The sequence below is a fragment of the Athene cunicularia genome (assembly GCF_003259725.1).
Source record: "Athene cunicularia isolate RWA chromosome 2 unlocalized genomic scaffold, athCun1 chr2_part1, whole genome shotgun sequence".
Lineage (NCBI taxonomy): Eukaryota > Metazoa > Chordata > Aves > Strigiformes > Strigidae > Athene > Athene cunicularia.
The window spans coordinates 31,350,235-31,372,655 of NW_020799095.1; the positions used below are offsets into that span (position 1 = coordinate 31,350,235).

Here is a 22,421-nt window from a genome sequence, read left to right on the forward strand (position 1 = left end):
CCATATCCCTCAGTGCTGTGTCAACCCAACTCTTGAACACCTCCAGGGATGGGGACTCCACCACCTCCCTGGGCAGCCCATTCCAACGCCTAACAACCCCTTCTGGAAAGAAATGCTTCCTAATATACAGACTAAACCTTCCCTGGCACAACTTGAGGCCATTCCCTCTTGTCCTGTCACTTATTACTCGGTTCAAGAGGCTCATCCCCAGGTCTCTGCACCCTCCTTTCAGGGAGCTGTAGAGAGCGATGAGGTCTCCCCTCAGCCTCCTCTTCTCCAGACTAAACACCCCCAGTTCCCTCAGCCGCTCCCCGTACGACCTGTGCTCCAGACCCTGCACCAGCTTCGTTGCCCTTCTCTGGACACGCTCGAGTCATTCAATGTCCTTTTTGTAGTGAGGGGCCCAAAACTGAACACAGGAATCGAGGGGCGGCCTCACCAGTGCCAAGTACAGGGGTCAGATCCCTTCCCTGTCCCTGCTGGCCACGCTATTGCTGACACAAGCCAGGATGCCATTGGCCTTCTTGGCCCCCTGGGCACACTGCTGGCTCCTGTTCAGCCGGCTGTCAATCAACCCCCCAGGTCCCTCTCTGACTGGCAGCTCTCCAGCCACTCCTCCCCAAGCCTGTAGCGCTGCTGGGGGTTGTTGTGGCCCAAGGGCAGCCCCCGGCATTTGGCCTTATGGAAACTCCTCCAGTTGGGCTCAGCCCATGGCTCCAGCCTGTCCAGGTCTCTCTGCAGAGCCTCCCTGCCCTCGAGCAGATCAACACTCCCACCCAACAACAGGCTGACCTGCAAAGACTGTCAGTTACTGAATACAGAGAGTAGATGTATGTGCAGATTCCTTCCATAGGCATTATTGTAAAGAAAGTAACATAAAAATGTTGTAAAACTAATTCCCAAATAATTAGTATCCCATATAATATCTAAAGCATCATTTTTCGTTAAATTCTTACAAGCATCCTCTGCATGCATTGTATATCACTTAATCTAGATCCACTAAAACCACATTAGCATTAGAAACAGAGGCCTGACTATGATCAGAAACAATTCAGGGCTCAGTTTTACAGTGAACAAAATCGAAGTTCAGGCAGGAGAGAACATCTCCATGTTTTTCATGTTGTATGTGGAATAAAAAAATACTAAAGTTTCTCACAGTTATATGCATTAATTTCAGGCAAGAACGAAGAAACTCACCCACCTCTTCATGTCTCTGTTTGGCCACTCATTTTCTTGGCTATTCTTGCTCTTCTTGGAGCCGGCATGTCAGTCTATTTCTACAAGAGAAAAAGACAAAAACAACTATCAGCAGATTCTGGCAATGATACACTTCTAAAATAATGGTTTGGTGACTGAAGAATGGTGAGAATGGGTCCTGTGGCATGTACCATTTCAGAGGAGAAAGGTACTTGCTGAAATTAAAGGATGTATCTGTTAAAAGTCCCTAGTGAGGATATTTCTAATCTTAAATTAAATCCCTTTTCCCTTTGTGCACTGGCAGACTCTTTTGTATCAGGTATATTTCACAAAGTCAGTATATTATGGATGTTATAATTTTGTAACAGTCAAGATGTTCTCAAGTGCATTAGCAAAACTACTAGTGCAAATAACTTGTCAAATACAAATAAACACGCTGAAAAAAGTACTATAGAAGTCAACTAATGAGAATGAATATTCAAGAAGGTGTGATTACTATTTAGAACTGTATTCCCCTGACTTTCTGGACACTGCAAAGAAATAAAAAAAAAAATTTGCCCAACTCTGTTGCAATCTTGAACTTGTTTTGCCCCACAAGCTTCACTCCATCAGACAAGCACTTTTATTGTTCCTTGTAGCTGTATCCTATTACACTTATTAAATAGTGCTTCATATACTTATCCCAGATAATTTAGGATAGAAAACCTTGCCGTTTTCACCTTCTGCTATGGAAAATACAGTTCATACCAGCAAAGGATATTAGGCTTAGATGTAGGTTTTGGTCTTTTTTCTGTCTTTTCTTCCTAACAATATGATTGTTAGCTGTAGTATGTGAATTAAAATATTCTCACTCTTGCATTCTTCCTTCTTTTTGTTAATGCTTGGAAATAAATAAAGTTTTTATAAGTGTAATTTTCAGCTTCAACCTTCCCTGTGAATCAAATGAGAAGAAAGGGGAAGAGAAGTCCTTCTGCCTGCACAGTAACTCTTTTGTCAATAACAGGGAGGGCTTTTCTCGTTGCCACTTTGAATTCAGCTTGAAAAACACCAACTTGCCATTTTTAAATGTGACAAAAAGGAACTAAAAACTAAGGAATGCAGCAGATGATACTGTAGTAGGAATCTGCAAGAAGACTAAGTTTAAGATGCTAGAAAAACAGTAGAAAGCAGTACAAAATAGCATTTAGGTGAGTGGCAAATATAATTTAGACACCAAACACTTTATGCCTCAGCAAACAATCTGCTTTCCCCAGGCTGCACAGGGTCTACTGAGCAGGCTGGAAGGTTAAAAGAAATAATAATAAAAAGTAATAAAGTTTCTTTTCTGGGCACTGGGCTCCTGTTTTTTTTTGTTTGTTTGTTTGTTTGTTTTTTTTTTGTGTTTGCGTTTGTTTGTTTGTTTTGTTTTGCGGGGTTTTTTTGCATAAATACAATCAAGAATTTAGCACCCTGGTGAGAACAGGTTATTTCACAAGTGAAATTTAACATGCAGGACACTGACCCAAAAAGGTTTGTAACGAGTGTCAGGCTGGTTGGTCATGTAAAAGGGGCAGCTCTGAAGTTCTCAATTCCTCTTTCAGACTACCCCAGTGTCTGCACTAAACTCCCCCTGTCGCTCTGCAGCCCTGGGGAGCTGAATTCTCAGAAGCATCCATTTACACAAGAGGGGGACTAAAGCCCACTTTGAACCAGAGTGCAGCTGGCATTTTGCGATGCAGAGGAGGGCATCAGCAGGAATTGTGTCCTCCGGGTATTTTCCCTTAAGATCCCTTCTGTTGGAGTCATCTCATTTGTGATTTCAGATGTATCCAAAACATGGTTTCACTTAGTAAATTCAGTTTCTATTTCTCTCCCATCCAGTTGTTTTCTGTGGCACCACTCAGTTTTATAACTTTGGGCTACTCCTGCAAGACTTGCTCACACTAAGCTTTCCCTGAATGTCACCTGCAAATAGAATAGTTATTATTAAACAGTTTATTCAGTTTGCACTTTTACTGAAATCCAGCCATTATTTTCTGAAGATTTTTTCTCTTTTAATACTTTTTAAGTTCACAAGATTAGCCAGTTCATTCAATAATTTTTCTTAACACCTTTATAATTAAAAGCAAAGATAGCTGCTCCTCATATGACATCATCTGTTCAGCTTCTATATATATATATATCTACTATTTCACTTCTTGCTTTTTTCAATTTCATTATCATTATTTCTTTTAATTTCACTGATGTAAATAAACAGAAGAAACAGTAGGATTTGTTTGCATGTGAATATTTGCCAGCACAGCTTTGCGGCATAATTGTACAAGAATTGCCATGCCAATATATGTCTTCAGACAAACACTTTGTTCACAGATTAAAAGAAGCTTTTCCAATTTAGCTTATGTTTGGCTTTGTCCTGGAACACTCTCATTAGGAATTTCTCAGATAGATGAAAACATCCATTTGCTTGACAAAAGTATTCCAGGCAAAAGTTTCTCTCCTGTTACAGGGAAGCTTATCATTAGCCTATAGCATTGAACATTTTCCCTTCTTTCAGATCTTCAACAAGTAGTTATAAACAGCCCAGCCTCAAACTGTGATCAAAGGAAGTGTAACAGTGCAGAAAAAAAAAAAAGCAATATTAGCCCTCAAAGTGAGCAGTAATTGACAGTGCAGTGAATACTACCGGTCCTGTAAAATTTGTTCTCTTTCTTCTAGATGTGTAGATATAGAGAAGTACTGAACCACTGGGGTTTTGTCTCTTTATTCCTGAGACGTAAGGGTTAAAGCAGAGGCTTTTTAAATCAATGATATTTCACTGCAGGTTTCTTGTCAACAATTCTCAAGTTGCTTTTTTAGATATCTGTCCTGTGCAGGACCCCAACAACTGATCTATATATAATACTAGCAAAGTTCCAGAAAAAGACAAATGTCACCACCTCTAGTTACATGGATGAAGACTTCGGTTTTGGAAGTCACTCTCTCTTCAGAGAGCAGTGTTTACAATGTGCACTGTAGTTATTTCAAAATACCACATGACAGGATATTTCCTTATTTAGAGTACAGATCTTTATCCATCAAGCCTTTGACACAGAGGACCTATTGCTATCCTCACTCAGAAGGATTTTATCTACTGCCAACCTTATAGTTCAACTTTTGGTAGAGAAATGAAAAGCAAGTTACGTTTGCAATGAGTTTCTTCAGGTTCCTAGTCTTTCTTTCCCTCGTGCATGGTTCATTACAGTCACTGGGTAAGTTTTCTGATGGTTTTGTGTTAAACTAGATATGAAAATGCTTTTCCTTGGGCAGCTTTACAGTTTTAATGCATAGATTGATTATTTCGTATTTGTTAACAGATTTGATACATGATCTAAAGGGTATACTTGGTATTATCCTGGAAGTTCTTGATTCACAGAATAAAAGGGAGATGTAGGGACATTAGGGGAAATGGAGGTAATAAGATCAGATTATTTAAAACAGAATTTATTTATGTGGGAATATTAAATCAGATGGCACTGTATGGGAGGGCGATGAGAGATGGAGGAAGCATGGAGCATTCATCCTCCCCATCACATCCATTGTGCAGTGATCAGTCAAGGGGGTTTAGAGTCATGTTTTCATGATAGCTGCACAAGTTTCTTTTTTTGCTCTGAGACATGAAGTATGAGAAAGAAGAACTGGCTCCTCCCCTTCAGTCTGACCAAATTGGAACAGTTCTAGTCTGAAGACAAAAATCACTCATTTGGTATAGCTATAGAGAGAAATGGTAAAGGAGTAATATATGTAGCACTGAGCAGAAGAATGTTTTTGCATGAGTGTGAGATTGAGAGTGTCTAACAGAAATTTCAGAATAAAAGAATGCTTCTGTAATAGTGTGATAGTTTAAAAAAGATGAAGCGTTGCCAGTCTTAGAGAATGAGTTGAGGGTGAATCTGCATGACCTCTCCAAGTGCAGAAATTTTTACTGTGTATATATGCTTATGACAATCTGATCATGATCTGTATTCTCTTTGCACATCTATCCTTTTTCTTTAAACAATTAATGAAAAGATGGAATGATAAAGGGAACCTATTGAGCTGTACAGAATACAACAATGCAGTGAACTCGTTTGTGATCTGCTTGTGTTTTTTCTGTTGTCAGGACTTATCAGCAACTTATCATCACAGAATTTGACTTTCCTACAAGCCTATATATCAAACTCTAAACACAGTGTTTAAAACCCCAAATTTAATAAAACATATTATTTAAAATATCTAGCTACACAAGGGGAAAATATGATAAAAATTAGTCAAAAATAGATTATGTGATCTCTCAATATAGATAGACAGATATACTGATAGTTAGATCCACTACCAGAAAGTCATATTTATGATTTTATGATTATTTTCATTAGTCATCTTTACCCTTTCTTCCCCCTAAGATACCTTTACATTACAAGGAAATGCCAATGGACAGCCATGTGTATTCCCTTTCAAATATGAAGGCAAACAGTACAATGAGTGCACAGATGCTGGTAGGTCAGATGGCTGGCTCTGGTGTGCGACAACTGCAGACTTTGATGCAGATAAACGATATGGATTTTGCCCACTAATAAGTAAGTCCTGCATTTTATTTATTAAATTGTCATGAAACATTGTTGAGAAAACCTATTGAGCTACCATGTTCTTTATCAGCTACCAGCTACCAGCAGCACACCCTCACGACACTTGTCAGAGTAGACCAAATGAAAATCATCTGATTGAACATAAGCCCCAGTAGCCAAGTGCTCCTTCTATAGTGAGTGGAGAGGAAGAGGTGCGTCCAAGAGGCTGGTCTGTGGTTCAGCCCAGCCAGGTTCTGACTCACCTACTGGAGGTGGCTGTTTCTCTTTGTAGACCAGAGAGGTGAAGAGGCTCTTTGATATCTCATGTTATGTGACTTAAGTGCATGGCATGACCAGCGTGAATTTAGACACATATCTCCCTTACAAAAATTTTCCATTGCTCTTTATTTCTTAGGCATGCCCTGTAGGTCAGTTCTCACTTTAACTGCAGTATACTGTTTTTTTCCCAAACATCCATTTCTTATATTGTTCTTGTCTCCTACAGCTTTTGTCAGCCTACACAAAAATGCTGCTGCTAAAATTATCCTCCTCTCCCATATTTGTTCTATCTTCTGCACTGAATTTATGTTTGGAACCCTCCACCTCGGGACACAAACTGTTTCACTTTTCTTACCAACTGCCTTCCCAATAGCACAACAGTTTCAGAAGGTTTTGTAAGTTGTTCTGCAAAGGAAGACTGCAGCTGACCTGCACGTAGGTGCTACATAGACTGTTTTTATAGCTCCTCAAGCTGTCAAGGGCCAGGTTCTGCCATTTTTGAAAAAGCTGCTTCTCTTGATGATGAACTAAGAAGCAGTTCCTGCCCCACAGGGATGAAGAGCCTCCAGGGTTCACCTACAGTGAACTCTACAGTTCACCTACACGCTTACTTTCCTCCTCTGACATCACCCTGCAGTCTCTTTTTTCAATCAACAAATATGTCTGGTTTACATAGGTATGGTTTACATTTTACGTAAAAGAAAATCTAAAAGCAAATATTGGAAACCCATTCACTCCCTTCTAAAAACTTATAAATTTAAAATAATATTTTTAATTTCAAAAAAATTACATTAAAAAAAAAATATGTCTAAACTGATTTCATTTTTTCTGGTACTTTAAAATTGATGATAGCATACATTTAATACTGTGCATTTTTAGAGATTTTGCATCATTATATACTTCACTGGCTTTTAGTTGGTGCAATGTCAATCTTCAAACAACAGTGCTCTATGTCTTCTTCCAGATGACACAGAAAGATTTTGGATGGAAGATGTCTCAACTGGCATTCACTATCAGATAAACTCAGAATCAGCTCTAACATGGCACCAAGCAAGGAAAAGCTGTCAGCAGCAAGATGCAGAACTCTTAAGCATCACAGAGATTCATGAGCAAGCATATATAGGAGGTAAAATGATAGAGACCAAGACCTTAAAATATGCTGCCCCAGAGGTTTAGATGATGAAGTTGGCTACCTTGTCTTCTGTCTCAGCAAAGAAGACAGAATGTCAGGGGTGGTTCAGCAGCTGCCAAAAGGGAGATTGTCTGAACGGCCCTTCCACTAGCTGTTGTGTTTTTTTTATGAAGGGTTGGTTCCAAACCTCTACAGGGGGGAAAATGGCCCCATTCCACCTTTGTGCTCCAGGTGGGAGCTACTACATCTTCTGGATCCTGTCCAAAGGGGAGGATTTCCCCTGCTTGCCTTCACGATGCTGCACTCATTCCTGAGCAGGGCTATGGTCTGGTCCTCAAATGTATCTTTTTCTCTGTGTTTCAAGGATTATTAATCTTCTAGGAGAACATATGATAATGATCTCTTATAGAATCATAGAAAGGTTTGGGTTGGAAGGGACATTAAAGATCATTTAGTTCCAACCCCACAGGCAGGGACACCTTCCACTAGCCCAGGTTGCTCAAAGCCCCGTCCAACCTGGCCTTGAACACTGCCAGGGAGGGGGCAGCCACAGCTGCTCTGGGCAACCTGTGCCAGTGTCTCACCACCCTCACAGGGAAGAACTTCTTCCTTATAGCTGATCTAAATCTACCCTCTTTCAGTTTAAAACCATTACCCCTTGTCCTATCCCTACACTCCCTGATAAGGAGACCCTCCCCTTCTTTCTTATAGGTCCCCTTTAAGTACTGGAAGGTTGCTATAAGGTGTCCCCAGAGACTTTTCTTCTCCAAGCTGAACAAACCCAGCTGTCTCAACCTGTCCTCACAGGGGAGGTGCTCCAGCATCCTGATCATCTTTGTCTCCCTCCTTTGGACCCAGTCAAGCACGTCCATGTTCTTCTTATATCAGGGTCCCCAGAGCTGAACACAGCCCTCCAGGTGGGGTCTCATGAGAGAGGAGTAGAGGGGTACAATGCCCTCCCTTGACCTGCTGGCCACACTTCTCTTGATGCAGCCCAGGATACAGTTGGCTTCCTGGGCTGTGAGTGCACATTGCTGGCTCATAGTCAGTTTTCCATCCACCAATACACCCAAGTCCTTCTCCACAGGGCTGCTCTCAATCCACTCATCGCCCAGCCTGTATTTGTTCTTGGGATTGCCCTGACCCATGTGCAGGACCTTGCACTTGGCCTTGTTGAACATCATGAAGTTCCCACCAGCCCACCTTTCCAGCCTGTCCAGGTCCCTCTGGATGGCACATCCCTTCCCTCCAGCATGTCAACCTTACAACACAGCTTGGTGTCATCACCAAACTTGCTGTGGGTGCACTTAATTCTACCATCCATGTCACCAACAAAGATGTTAAAAAACACTGCTTCCAATACCAACTCCTGAGGAACGTCACTCATCACTGCTCTCCACTTGGACATTGTGCTATTGACCACAACTATTCAAGTGCAACCATGCAGCCAGTTCCTTATCCACTGAGTGGTCCATCCATAAAATCCATGTCTTTCCAATTTAGAGACACAAATGTCATGTGGGACAGTGTCAAATGCTTTTCATGAATCCAGGTAGATGACGTCAGTTGATCTTCCCTTATCCATCAGTTCTGTGCATAGAAAGCCACCAAATTGTCGAGCATAGTTTGCCCTTAGTGAAGCCATGGCTATCACCAATCACCTCTTTATTTTCCATATGTAATAGAATAGTTTTCAGGAGGACCCACTCCATGATCTTGCCAGGCACAGGGGTGAGACTGACTGCCCTGTAGTTCCCTGGGTCTTCCTTTTTTCCCTTTTAGAAAATGGGGGTTAAGTTTCCTGTTTGCCAGTCAATGGGAACTTCAACAGACTGCTATGATTTCTCAAATAAGCTGGACAGTGACTTAGCCACTCTATCTGCCAGTTCCCTCAGGACACATCTCACCAGGTCCCATGGACTTGTGCACCTTCAGGTTCCTTAGATGGTCTTGAACCTGATCTTCTGCTACAGTGGGTGGTTCTTATTTCTCCCATTTCCTGACTTTCCCTTATGTGTTGGGCAGTGTGGCTGGAGCATTTGTCAGCGAAGACTGAGGCAGAAAAGTTATTGAGTACCTCAGCCTTCTCCATATCTCAAGTAACCAGTTCTCCCATTTCATTTTGGAGAGGGCACACATATTCTTTAGTCTTCCTTTTATCATCAGTGTACCTATAGAAGCTTTTCCTGTTGCTCTTGATGTGCCTGGCCAGATTTAATTTTATCAGAGCTTTGGCCTTCCTAACCTGATCCATGGCTGCTCAGACAATTTCTCTATATTCCTCCCAGGCTACCTGTCCTTGCTTCCATCCTCTGTAGGCTTCCTTTTTGTGTCTGAACTTGTCCAGGAGCTCCTTGTTCATTCATGCAGGCCTCCTGGTGCTTTTACCTGACTTCTTTGACAGGATGCATCGCTTCTGAGTGTGGAGGAGATGATCCCTGAATATTAACCATCTTTCTTGGGAGTCTTTTCCCTCCAGGGCTTTACCCATGCTACTCTGCCAAGCAGATCCCTGAAGAGGCCAAGGTCTGCTCTCCTGAAGTGCAGGGTAGTGAGCTTGCTGTGCACCCTCCTCACTGCCCTGAGGATCTTGAACTCCACCATTCCATGGTCACTGCAGCCAAATCTGCTCTTGAGCTTCACATTCCCCACCAGCTCCTCCTTGTTGTAAGAACAAGGTCCAGCATAGCCCCTCTCCTCATTGGCTCCTCTACCACTTGGAGAAGGAACCTCCTGGATTGCTTGTGCCCGGCTGCGTTGCCCCTCCAACAGATATTGGGGTGGCTGAAGTCCCCCATGAAGACCAGGGCATGCGAATGTGAGGCTGCTCCTGTCTGTCTGTAGAGGGCCTCAACCACTTGGTTTTCCTGGTCATGTGGCCTGTAGCTGATTATAATGTCTCCTGTCCTGCCTTCCCTTTAATCCTGACCCATAAACTCATGGTTGGCTCCTCATCCATCCCCAGGCAGAGCTCCATGCACTCTAGCTGGTCACTGACATTATGTTGTTATGAAAAAAAGTGAGAGAAGTAAACTCATTTAAGTAGTGAAATGAGATTTTCATTTTCCCTTTTAACTACTGCTAAATCAATATTTATTCATATACCTATTTTACTTTTTTAATCTCTGCACCTCAGTAATGTAGAAAATACTGGATTGGGGCTGGCTTAAACTAAGAAATAGAAATTTCTTACTTTTGACTATGTTTCTTTTAGATGAACTTGCTAAGAATGAGAATAGGAAGATACAACTGACTTTTTTTCCTAATTTTTAGAGCTAATTAAAAAATTCAGTTTTGCATTCTGGATTGGATTGAATAGTTTGGATTTCAACAGTGGATGGCAGTGGGCTGGGGGCAGCCCTTTCAGATATTTAAACTGGGCTCCAGGTAAGAACCGTATCGATTTTGTATCTTTGAAGGAATTCTGATAAGACACCAACTAATAAAAACTACCCTAGCTACTTTTATTTCAGGAAAGTCCATTCTGGTTTATAATAGCTGAAGATCTAGATCTTTATTTTAAGAAGTACACTTCCAAATTACAAAGTTCACTATGGGTATCAGCTATAGCAAGTTCTTTTATATTCTTATATTCTTTTTATGAAAGCTGAGTATCATTTGGAGTGATAAATAATGCTACAGACCAGAGATCAGAATTTTTCCATAACATGTTGCCCAAGAGTTTAAATATAAATCATAGTTTCCAAAATCAGAAAAATATTTAGAAAATAATGACACTATGTTGTCTGTAGAAATATTAAATATTATTGAGAGGCTTACAGAACTAACTCATAATTCCTCAGCTGTTTATGCAAAATTGCACTGTGTCACCTCAATGAAGGGAGACAGGAATGGGTTTGTGGTGTTCCTCACACATGGGGAGTTCTTCTGTTTGATTGTTGCTTTTTTGGTCCTATGTTTCTTTGTGCCACGAGTATTTCAAGCTATTACCTATTTTGGAAATGTTACAAGGAGGTAAGGAATAATTAAACTTTCTTTTAAGTTTTCAAAAATTTGTATCAGACTATTGCTTTTGCTACTGTCATGGTTTGAGTCTAGAGGGCAACTGAGCACCATGCAGCTGCTTACTCACCCCTTCCCCCTCAGGAATGGAAAGGTAAAAAACAAAGCAAAAGGTTTGGGAATTGAGACAAGGATAGGAAGAAATTCACCCATTATGGTCATGAGTAAAAGACAGATTCAACTGGGGAAGAAAAAGAACATAAATTTAATTCAAACACCATCACCACTTAACAAACAGAGTTGGACAGTGAGAAGTATAATCATATCTTAAAAACACCTTCCCCTCACCCTTCCCCTCTTCCCAGGCTCAGCTTTGCTCCCAATTTCTCTACTTCCTTCCTCCTCAGTGGTGCAGGGGCAGGGGATGTGGTTGTGGTCAGCCCCTCACACGTTGTTGGTACTGCTCCTTCCCCCTCACACTCCTCACACTCTTCCCCTGCTCCAGCGTGTGGTCCCTCTCATGGGCTGCAGCACTTCCTGAGCTGCTCCAGTGTGGATCCCTCCCAAGTGTTGCAGTCCTCCTAGCGCCTGAGTACAACAGCAAGGTCTTCCCTCAGAGTCCTGGCCTTCTTCAGGTGCAGCCACCTGCTCCACTGTGGGGTCCTCCATGGGGTGCAGGTGGTCATCTGCTCCACTGTGGACATCCACAGGCTGCAGGGGAGCAGCCTGCCCTCTCACCACAGGCTGCAGGGGGCCTCTGCTCCAGCACGCCTACTGCTGCTTCCTCCTGACTTCGGTGTTCACACAGGTGTCCTCCTTGCAACACCTTCTCACAACTCCCACTCCTCCTCTGAGTTTCCCCTTCTTAAATATGTTATCGCAGAGAGAACTTTGAGAAGTTTCTCACAGAGGCTACCACTGCATCCCCCTCCCCCACTACCAAAACCCGACCACACACACAAACCCAACACAGCTACTTACAGAGGTTTATACACACTGCAGCACAAAAAGAGAAAAGCTATCTTATAGGAAAGTACAATTGTGAAATTCTTGAGATACACTGGAGGGATGGTATAATTTTAAAATCAGCATTGTTCAAGATTTTGATACAGCATAATGGTCTACCTTGAGCTGTTCTATCTGTGTGTGCCAGGATATGAGGAAAAGAACCAGAAATTTCCCCATGCTATCCTGACACAAAGTCAGTGGAGGATCATAGATAACTCTCAAAGCATGGACTAAAAGCATCATTCTATACACTACAAGAGTTTCTACTGATAATATGATGGGGTTTAAAATCTTTTTATTTATTTTTGCTGTGAGATTCTATTTTCTCTCTGACTCAAAGGAAGTCCTTTCCTGCTCCCTGGGAAAATCTGTGGAGTGATGAATCCTAGAAAGAATGCTACATGGGAAAACCAAGCATGTAACCAGAGACTCGGCTACATTTGTAAAAAGAGAAACTTCAGTTTAATGTCTGACATTATACCCAAAGGTAGGCTAGTCAAATAAAAAAAAAAAAAGATTTTTCTTTGACTTCTAGAAAGACCAATCTAGAAAGATATGGAACTAAATGGTATGCAACAGCCTTTTTCAACCAAGATGTTAGAAACCTTTGAAAACCACTGTTATGCATTCATGCACAGGCTTTTAGATATTGTTTTTGTCTTCCCATTGTGTATTAACCATTCATAGGAGAATATTATTATTTTGTTCCATCACTCTGCCATTCATTCCTGCAAGGCAGATAAAAGCTTCTCTGTCATGGTAACCGGTGCCAGCAATCAAATTTGCATTAATACAGTAGAAATTTTATGCCTCTCATTTTCTTCTCATTTGCTCCAAATGAGCCATTGTAGTTACTCTAATAGTAATGCAAAAACTCCTTCTCTGATGACAACAGTATGCAATGCATTGGGTTCATAGGTGTAGAGCAGGAGGACCAGCAGTATTCCCACAGGCTACATTTCACCCATGAGCCACCCAGACCTGAGGATTCACTGCCACAATGTGGCTATGAACGTGTCACACGCAGGAGGGAATCTGCTGGAGGCTGTCATCTGGGAATGTTAGAAAAACTACATTTAAAGAAGTAGTTACAGTAAAGAAAGGAGAGAAATAATTTCAGAGAACCTTTATTCCCTTATTAACCTTAAAAAGAAATGTAGGACTCTGTTTTTAAAGTAAGCTTAAGGTTAGTTTTTAGAGATATTTGGGAATAAATAGACACTGTACTTTAGTGATAAAAAAGACACTGAGTTAATATGAAAACTACCAACTCTGCACTAATTTGCACTATTTACTGACCTGCAGTTGCCAAAGAATTACTTCACACTTTTCCATATGTGAAAATTACGTGTGTTTGCAAGAAGACATTGAACAGGAGGCAGAGCCTAGTGTCAGCCATTGCATGAAGCATGGGAGACCAGGGCACACTGACCGAACTGTTCTGGGGCAAAGAGAGGAGAGGCTGATGTCTGCTTTGGTCTCTCTTTCCTCCCAGAGTATTATTTCAAATTGCATTTCTGACACAATATGGGCATTTTTCAATGATTCTCTTGGAGACATCATTCTATTTGCATATTTACCATACTGTGGCTTAATATCTGTTTTTCATTTGAATACATTTGCATTTCTAACTACAGCTTTATGTTTATTCATATAGTCTCACTTTTGTAAAGAGTGCTTAAGAGACCTCATTCTGGTGTGCTCTATTTTCCTCTTGGAAAAATTGCTCTGAAAAATTGTGCTTTGATTTTAGAGAAATTGAGATGCATTAAGTGCCCAGATGGCTGGTGGCCATATGCAGGCCACTGCTACAGCATTCAGCGGGAACTCAAAATATGGAAAGATGCTCTGACTTCATGTAAGAAGCAAAATGGAGATTTGGCAAGTGTCCACAACATTGCTGAATACAGCTTTCTAGTGTCACAGCTTGGCTACAGTGAGTATATATGTAGGCCTGTATTTTGTTGGCCCCATCTGTAACATAAAGGCTGTTTTTTTTTTTTTTTTTTTTTTTTTTTTTGAAATGTCACAAGTGGAAGGTTAAATATAATTTATGGTATTCTTTTCTGTCGTTGCTGTTGCATAAATATAGAAGTATATTTATCAAGAAATAATCTACATTGTAAAACCATGAAGGAGATGCATTGGCAGTGTTCTCATGGCTTGGGCTCAGTATGATCTCCTGACAGCTCTGGGGCCCCCAACATAAGAAGGACATGGACGTGCTCGAGCGGGTCCAGAGGAGGCCACAAAGATGATCAGGGGGCTGGAGCACCCCCCTGTGAGGACAGGCTGAGAGATTTGGGGTTGTTCAGCCTAGAGAAGAGAAGGTTCCAGGGAGACCTTATTGCAGCCTTCCAATACTTAAAGGGGGCCTGCAAGAAAGATGGGGAGGGACTCCTTATCAGGGAGTGTAGGGATAGGACAAGGGGTAATGGCTTTAAACTGAAAGAGGGTAGATTTAGATTAGATGTAAGGAAGAAATTCTTTCCTGTGAGGGTGGTGAGACACTGGCACAGGTTGCCCAGAGCAGCTGTGGCTGCCCCCTCCCTGGCAGTGTTCAAGGCCAGGCTGGACGGGGCTTTGAGCAACCTGGGCTAGTGGGAGGTGTCTTTGCCCATGGCAGGGGGGTGGGACTGGATGGACTTCAAGGTCCTTTCCAACCCAAATCATTCTACGATTCTTTGATTCTATGACAGATGAGACACTCATTGTTTTACTCTCCATGCCAAGGGTTATTTTGTTGTTCTGAATCACAGATACTTGGAAAGTTTGTAAATATGTTCTGCCATCCATAAACAGCCTTATGTTAAACTCAGTACAGACCAAGACATCGCTTGCTGCAGATCTGAGAGGAAACCAACATTTTTATTAAAGCACAAAGACCACTCCTCATGTACCACATCCAAACTTTATCATTCCCTGTTTGTTCCAGGTATGAAAATGTTCACTGTATTATGTAGTGGACTGTAAGCAAACCTATTTCTTTCCATGCTTCAGAGCCAACAGAAGAACTATGGCTGGGTCTGAATGACCTCAAGGCTCACTTCTATTTTGAGTGGAGTGATGGGACTCCTGTGACGTTCACGAAATGGCAGCACAGGCATCCTACCTACATAAACGGTCTGGAGGACTGCGTGGTTATGAAGGGACAGGTATAACCATGCAATCATTTTATAGTAATGCATATTAGTAACTACATCAGTCTGAAAACACTTGCCATTACACACTTATTAAGGAGTCATTTTTGTATTAATTTAAAATAGTTTTCCCCATAAATTTGGCATCAACCAGATGAGATGTTCAGAGGACAGAAGAGATCAGAAATAGAGACATAGCATTTTCCTGATTCTGTGTGATTCTGTGATTCCTAGTGCTACCTTTTGAAATGTCTTATCTGACAAAAGTCTGATCCAGAAAATTTATATTAGATTTTATATTAGATTCATTCTAATGCTGCAGCAATGAAAAAAGTTACAGCTCTGGGACAGGAAAAGGAATGAACTAGTTGTGTGGTTATCATGGATGCTATTTGCATATCTCATTTTCCAATCTGATAGACCATTATGTCCCTCAATGTCACTTCACTGAGACATGGCATTGAGGAATGGAGACCTGGTACTAGGGCATGATTCTTCAGCTCTGACAAAGAGCACTGACACTACCTGCCAAATACCTATCCTAAATCCTACAGTATTCTGACCACTTCACTCACAAACTTTATTTTCTTGCAACACATGGCTGTTTGACACGTTTACGTACATGTGCATGCATACATATATACACACAAAAAGTCATTAATTTTAAGAGAAACCTTGAAAATGCAGTTATTGAAAGAACAGTTGTATCGTAGAACAATATTGATGTTTGTCAGTATTAGGCATAAATAGAATTGATCCTAAATCAGAATTTATGGGTAAAAAAGCTCCTATTTAAATTTCATTTTTTACATAATTCTTTTTTTTTTTTTTTAAATAAATCAGTAATTTTCAGTCTTCTCCTTGATAGATAAAATAGATTTACTGCAACACACTCAAATGTGCATTATTTCAGTTTCATTGATCTTTTTTTCCAGAAGTGTTGTTCAATAATCCTGTTCTAAATGCAAATCCATTAGCTCCAGATGAGATGTCTATTTACAAATCCTCTCATTAAATAGATAGTTATGATAGCAAGTAATGCTGAGACTTCAAGATGTTATTTCCTTCTATCATCTCAAAACAGCATCAAATGGATCTTAAACCAATCCTGACAGATGTGTCTATATTTTTTTAAAAAATAAACCTTCAGCCATGATCCAATAGCCTTCCTAGGTGGCATATTTCAGTGGGCCTTGTAGTGAAGAAAGAGGAAAACTAGTTTTCTTATGTTTATGAATGCCCCTTTTTATTTTTTACATTAATTTCTTCTCCCTGATATTCTAGGATGGATACTGGGCAACTGATGTTTGTGATAAGCAACTTGGTTACATCTGTAAAAAGAAGCCTTCATCACAGTCCTCTGAAAAAGAGACAATCGAGGACCCAGGCTGTCAGAAAGTAAATGCTCTAATGCCCTCTCATAAATTAAATATTTTGGGAAAAATGAACAGGATTTAATTTGCTGGTTCTTGCTTCTTTTAGAGTCTTTGTGTTTGTATCTTCTAGCAAATCTGTCCTGAGGAAGCCCAGTCTTTTCCTACTATCAGATTACTAATACATGAGCATTTTTCATTTTTGATCTGATAATACTCAAAAAAGTCAAGGTTCATCTGCATGTACATGAATACTGCCTTTCCCTCCATTCTCAGATGAGCCACACTGTGACAAAATTACATGTATCTTTTAAATCATAATTTCACCACTATTGTTTCTGTTTATGCTCTTAGCCTAACAATACATGTGAAATTACCAAAAGTCACCTTTTCCCTTCTCTCAGATCTGTTGTCTATTTAAAGTCTTTATAAAGTCCTTACTATAAAGAACAATAAAAGAACAAAAATAATTTCAAAACAGAAAAGGATCAGCTTTCTGTACCACATTTCTACTGATAGACTACTTAGTTGGACTTTAAGTGATATCAGCAGGCTATTATTTCCAAACAAGTAATTTTCCCAGAATTTCAGAAAATCATTATGTCTAGATTGTTCAGCATAGATCTCTCTAGGAGTGGGAAGAAGCAGTGTTGTTTCACTGATATTCCTCCTTTCTACCCTCCCCATGAACAAGCACTGACTGGATTCCTTTTGGCTCAGAAAGTCTCACCTATTGCACTTAGGGGTGGCAGGGACAGCTTTGGGCAGCTGTGCTTGTATGTGAATTCATTTTCACATTGCAATATTTTTGTATTTCATTATGTAAGATCTCACAGCTCTGGAAGGCTGGAGTTGCAGATCCCTCTGAATGAATCACTTGTTTTTTATGGTGCAGTTTGCATAATCCCAGTTTAACAGAGAACTGGAAAGCAATAGCAAATAGCACAATTTTCCTTGAAAAGTCATGTACATGTAAAAGAGATGAAAACAAAAAGGCCTTCTGTAGGAGCAAACGGTAACATAAAACCAGCTTTTGTTTATTAACAAATCAGCCCAGTCTCATCTTGTTTTTAAGTTTAGCTGCAACAAATTTAACATGGACTATTCATACACAAAAGAGCAGAGCTAATTTCTATTTTGAAGTCTCTTTCAATTTCACAGTAAGAATCTTATGTTTATCACAGGGTTGGAAAAGATATGGTTCTCACTGTTACTTAGTGGGTTCTGCACTTCTGACATTCTCAGAAGCAAATAAGACATGTGAACAGAGCAAAGCTTATCTAGCTACAGTGGAAAACAGGTAGGAAAATTTTTTTTAATACCTCAAAATCATTGCTTCTGATGGAGAAACTTGTCCATTTTTTTTAACTTTTCAAAGTGTTTTATCAGCGCTTTTCAAAAATGTTGTAGTAGTAAGCCAAGTAAAACTATCCATGCAAGGGAAAAAAAAGACTCAATGGGTTTTCTACTTAATCTATTAAAACAGTTTTCAAATTTTGAGGATTCTTGAGTTAAACAGCTTTCTCTTATCTTTCAATTCCTAATTAAAGCAACTTCTATGCTATTTTTATTTTGTTTTGTTTTTCTGTTGGAAAGTAGTGCAATTTTAATCCATTTACCAATGGGTGTTATCTCATCATGATAGGAGAGATTCAACAACAATATTTTCATAAACTATCTTCTAAGCCAAATTCTGAGTAAATGTGGGAAATCTTGTCCAGGACCTGCCCCACCACAGATAGAATGTATCATCTCCAACCTACCTATATCTCACTCAGACTTTGCAGGCTTCATGGCCTCTGAGGAACATGACTACCTTCAGACATAATGGCTAGCAAAGCTGAAGGTTTGGCCCTGATGGTGGTCTGTTTAAGGTACCTCAAATATTTGGAAAGACAAGGAAAACAATAGAACACAACAACAAAATAGAAGCCCATGTAAGCTGTGATTTGTGACATTTCACAGAACTGGATGGAAAGGAAAGAAGATGCCTTCAGCTGAAAGGAGAAAGTCCCTCACCAAATTCTTTTGACCACACTTAAAAGACTGCTGAGGTTTTGCCTGAATTTCACTGAAGAGCTGTTGCCTTGGAGTCATGCTAGCATGATAGTGATACCTTTATTTGTACCACATAGATCAATATTGCTAGATAATGGATTGTGACTGAACACTGTTTTCCACTTCAGAAATGAGCAAGCCTTTCTGATTAGTCTAACGGGGCTGCGGTCTGAAAAATATTTCTGGATTGGTCTCTCTGACACAGAAGAACGAGGGAGTTTCAGGTGGACCAGTGGTGAACCTCTTCTCTTCACATACTGGAACAGAGCAATGCCAGGTAAGACCTGCATGGGCCCAACCCTTGTGATGAGTGCAACTGCAGTTTGTGTGGGTTTCTGCTTCTATCCCCTAGGGTTAGAAATTCGAGTAGGCATTTTCTTTTGTGGTTGTAGCTGTAGGTGGCCGACACCATCAGACCTTGTGTTTGATACTAGTGCAACAAGCACTATCACAGCTGAGTGTCAGGTGTTGTCTAAGTCAATCATCTCCTGCAAAGTTGTACAGAAACAGATTTTTAATGGGTTAGACTGAAGGCAATACTGTGCAGGAGTTAACAAGGTTCATGGTCTCATTTTCATCGACTTTTAAACACCAGTTAACAACAACTCATCAGATTGAGAAAAATTGTTATGGACAGTTTTTTGACCCGCAAGGTGTTTATGTGAGAAGCAACCAGCAAACATCCATCTGTTTTGCATTTCAGCAAGACAGATTAGCATCTGTGTGGGAAGTTTTGCCTTCCAGATTAGCTAGCTATACCTTAAACAAACTAGTTATACTTGCTACCAGACTTCTTGAATTTGTATTACCTGGATATTAGAAACACCAAAGTAATTGTCAGTCCATCTGCTACATATGTAAATAAAATCAAGTGCCTTTTGCCCTGTGATTTCCCTGGGGTGGCAAGATAAGAAAGATTTGTGTTCCAAAACTGCAAATCTCCATTTTTAGCAAAGGTGTGTCTGTGAGACTCATTGGCCCATATCCGGGCTCTGGTAGGAAGTATTAAAAATAATTTTATATCCATGATGGTTTTTAATCAGCATAATCTGCATTTTTGTTTTCATAATTTTCTATGAATAAAAGCAGAGGTCTGATTTTTTTTTTTTTTTTTTTTTTTTTTTTTTTTTCCCCCATATCATGAAGGAAAAGAGCAAGGCTGTGTTGCCATGGGAACTGGAATTGCAGCAGGATTATGGGATGTCGTTAGCTGTGAGAAGACAGCAAATTATTTTTGCAAACAGCAGGCAGCAGGAGTGCCACCTCCTGCTCCTCCAGGACCAGTCCCTGCAACTGCCTGTGCTGAAGGCTGGGACGGAGCCTCCTGGGGAGACTCATGCTTCAAAGTAAGTGTGTGTCTACCTCCTCTATGTGTCTGAGCACAGGGCGGCCCAGGGGTCAGTGCCCTGGTCACCGTTGTACTCAGGGACCCAGGTGTTGGGTCATTTTTGGGGAATGATCTTCTCCATGGTATTCAAGGGCAAAAAACATGAGAAAAACCATCAAATATAACTAAAGTCAACAATGGAAAACCTGAAACAATGAAAACGGAGTGCTAGAAATTTGTTTTATTTGAATACCAGGTGAGAGCCTCACCTAATTTATTTGCTTCCAGGAATGTGGTACTTCAGAAAAACATAGTATTGTATCTCAAGAGCTGGCAGTGTCACTTGTATAAGACAATGTTTCTAAAAGAAAACTTACGGAAACCTGGACCTCTGCCAATCTTTTCTCACACAGCATGAGATACTTTTAGTGATACTTTTAGATACGAGTTTAGTATGACACTGGTGACTCTTTGATTTGGGGCATTCTCTTGTTTTAGCTAAAATGCATTAAAAAGTCTCCTTTTTGAAAAGAAAAGGGGAAAAAAAAAAGTAAAGAAAAGGCAAAATAGATCAAGTAGAAGTATATATGCAACATTGGTCTTCCAGGTCTTTACATAGGTATCGTCTCACTTTCTTTCTTGACACTCTGCCTGCTGGGAAGCCAGAGACTATTTTAGCCCTGTATTTATAGGGGTCTACACTTCTATGTCACACTTAGCTATTGTTACTAACAATCTTGGTTCTGCCAGTTACCAAATCATTAATTATCCTTTCCCCAAAATGTCAAGCATCCAGTTTCTTACTTCAAGACTATACGTACTTCACAGTAGAAAGTGGAGCTATTTGTATGCTTGCACCACCCTACAAAAATCTCTTCCTTGGCCAGGGTCAGAACTTTGCCAAATGGTTTTCTCCACCCATACTATCTTTTCTATTCCAATGTATTGATTTTCCCTCCATCTTCCATTTCTCAAAAATCTCCTGCTTTCTGTTGCAAAAGACCACAACTGAGCTATTCCACATTTCCTTGAGTCTTTCAGTGGTGAAAGTTCTAATTAAGTTACAAATTATTCTTTCTTCTCTGTACATTGTGATAACATTTGTTCTGCTGAGATTCCTATGCTACTCTTGCCTAATTTTAAAATAGAGGATGATAAGAAAATAAGAAAAACTTATATTTTACATGACTAATATTTACTATTATAGATCTTGAGAGATGTTATGTTGCCTCAAGAAAGTGATACTGATATAATTACACAGGCAATTATATATTTTTATATGCCAAACTTTGCATATTTAGTAATTTATTTATACTTGTTGTTCTCAATAGTTTTTTGTGAGAGAGGGAAACGAAAAGAAGTCATGGTTTGAGGCTGAAGAATTCTGTAGAGCCATAGGAGGAAATCTGGTCACAATCAATAGAAGAGAAGATCAAATTTTATTATGGCAATTAGCATCGTGAGTACTTGCACGACAATTATTTTTCATGTTCATGTTATTACATAAGAATTCCTTCAAAATATATTTGAAGCTGGGCAAGTGGGTGAATAAACATAATCAAATTTTAAATTAAAATATAAATTTTTCATCTGGGAATATAATCCTAAACACTGATTTTTTTATATATATATATTTTTTTTTAATCTAATTGGATTCTGTGATGTCAAGACATCTCAATGGCACATAATATATAGCTATCTAACAAAAACTGTTTCACACAGCGGTGAATCTAGGTTTAATTTCTCAAATACATTTAAAACTGTCATATAGGAAAGTCTCTGTGATCTCACCCTTCTTCACTTTATTACTTTTCAGTATTGTAAGAAGCTGAACATGTTTATACTTGTCTGTTAAGTCTCTTTGCTTTAGACTATGAAATCTTTGTGGAGGCAAAACTTTCCATTATTTACTGAATGAAATAGGATTCTATTTTATATTGTCGATAGGTACAAGAAAAATAGCATGAACTACTAAATAAAACACATAGGAAGTACCAAGAAGCAAATAAAAGCATCTGAAAAACAATGTTCACTGTTTTTATTAGTTAATTTGCATTATATCTCTCCATTGATGTTTTACCTTTGCTAAAGCCTCTGTCTATGACCTCCTGCTACAGCCAAGAGCTGTATTGCAGTCCCAAGGATGGGAGGCTGAACTAACTCTGTGTCACGTCACTTGTCTTTTTACTTACATTCAAATATTGCAGATTTTTTTTTTTTTTTTTTTTTTTTTTTTTTTTTTTATCGCAGAGCCCTGTCAAACCCCTTGACAGAGTGCAGACGGTGAGCCTGGCTATGGGCCAACAGTGAAGGAGTAGCTGCCAATTCAGATGTGATGGAAAGCAGCATATTTCTATGCTTTCCAGCATTTATACCATGGCCCAT

General features: G+C 39.9%; 2 protein-coding genes across 2 annotated transcripts in view; both read left to right on the forward strand.

The window, feature by feature from the left end:
* The window catches only part of LOC113477243 (macrophage mannose receptor 1-like), a 35,346-nt gene extending 33,595 nt beyond the window's left edge, over positions 1 to 1,751 (forward strand). The window contains 1 exon segment of the mRNA XM_026843468.1: positions 1,178 to 1,751. Coding sequence (XP_026699269.1) covers positions 1,178 to 1,341 — 164 coding nt within the window. The 3' untranslated portion in view covers positions 1,342 to 1,751.
* Positions 1,752 to 4,324: 2,573 nt separating this feature from the next.
* Positions 4,325 to 22,421, forward strand: part of LOC113477244 (macrophage mannose receptor 1-like) — a 38,303-nt gene continuing 20,206 nt past the window's right edge. Inside the window, exons 1-12 of the mRNA XM_026843469.1 lie at positions 4,325 to 4,424; positions 5,595 to 5,768; positions 7,000 to 7,161; positions 10,441 to 10,554; positions 12,479 to 12,625; positions 13,892 to 14,074; positions 15,139 to 15,293; positions 16,563 to 16,676; positions 17,836 to 17,951; positions 18,838 to 18,986; positions 19,856 to 20,055; positions 21,368 to 21,495. Of these exons, the coding sequence (XP_026699270.1) occupies positions 4,364 to 4,424; positions 5,595 to 5,768; positions 7,000 to 7,161; positions 10,441 to 10,554; positions 12,479 to 12,625; positions 13,892 to 14,074; positions 15,139 to 15,293; positions 16,563 to 16,676; positions 17,836 to 17,951; positions 18,838 to 18,986; positions 19,856 to 20,055; positions 21,368 to 21,495 (1,703 nt within the window). The 5' untranslated portion in view covers positions 4,325 to 4,363. The remainder of the gene's footprint in view (positions 4,425 to 5,594; positions 5,769 to 6,999; positions 7,162 to 10,440; positions 10,555 to 12,478; positions 12,626 to 13,891; positions 14,075 to 15,138; positions 15,294 to 16,562; positions 16,677 to 17,835; positions 17,952 to 18,837; positions 18,987 to 19,855; positions 20,056 to 21,367; positions 21,496 to 22,421) is intronic.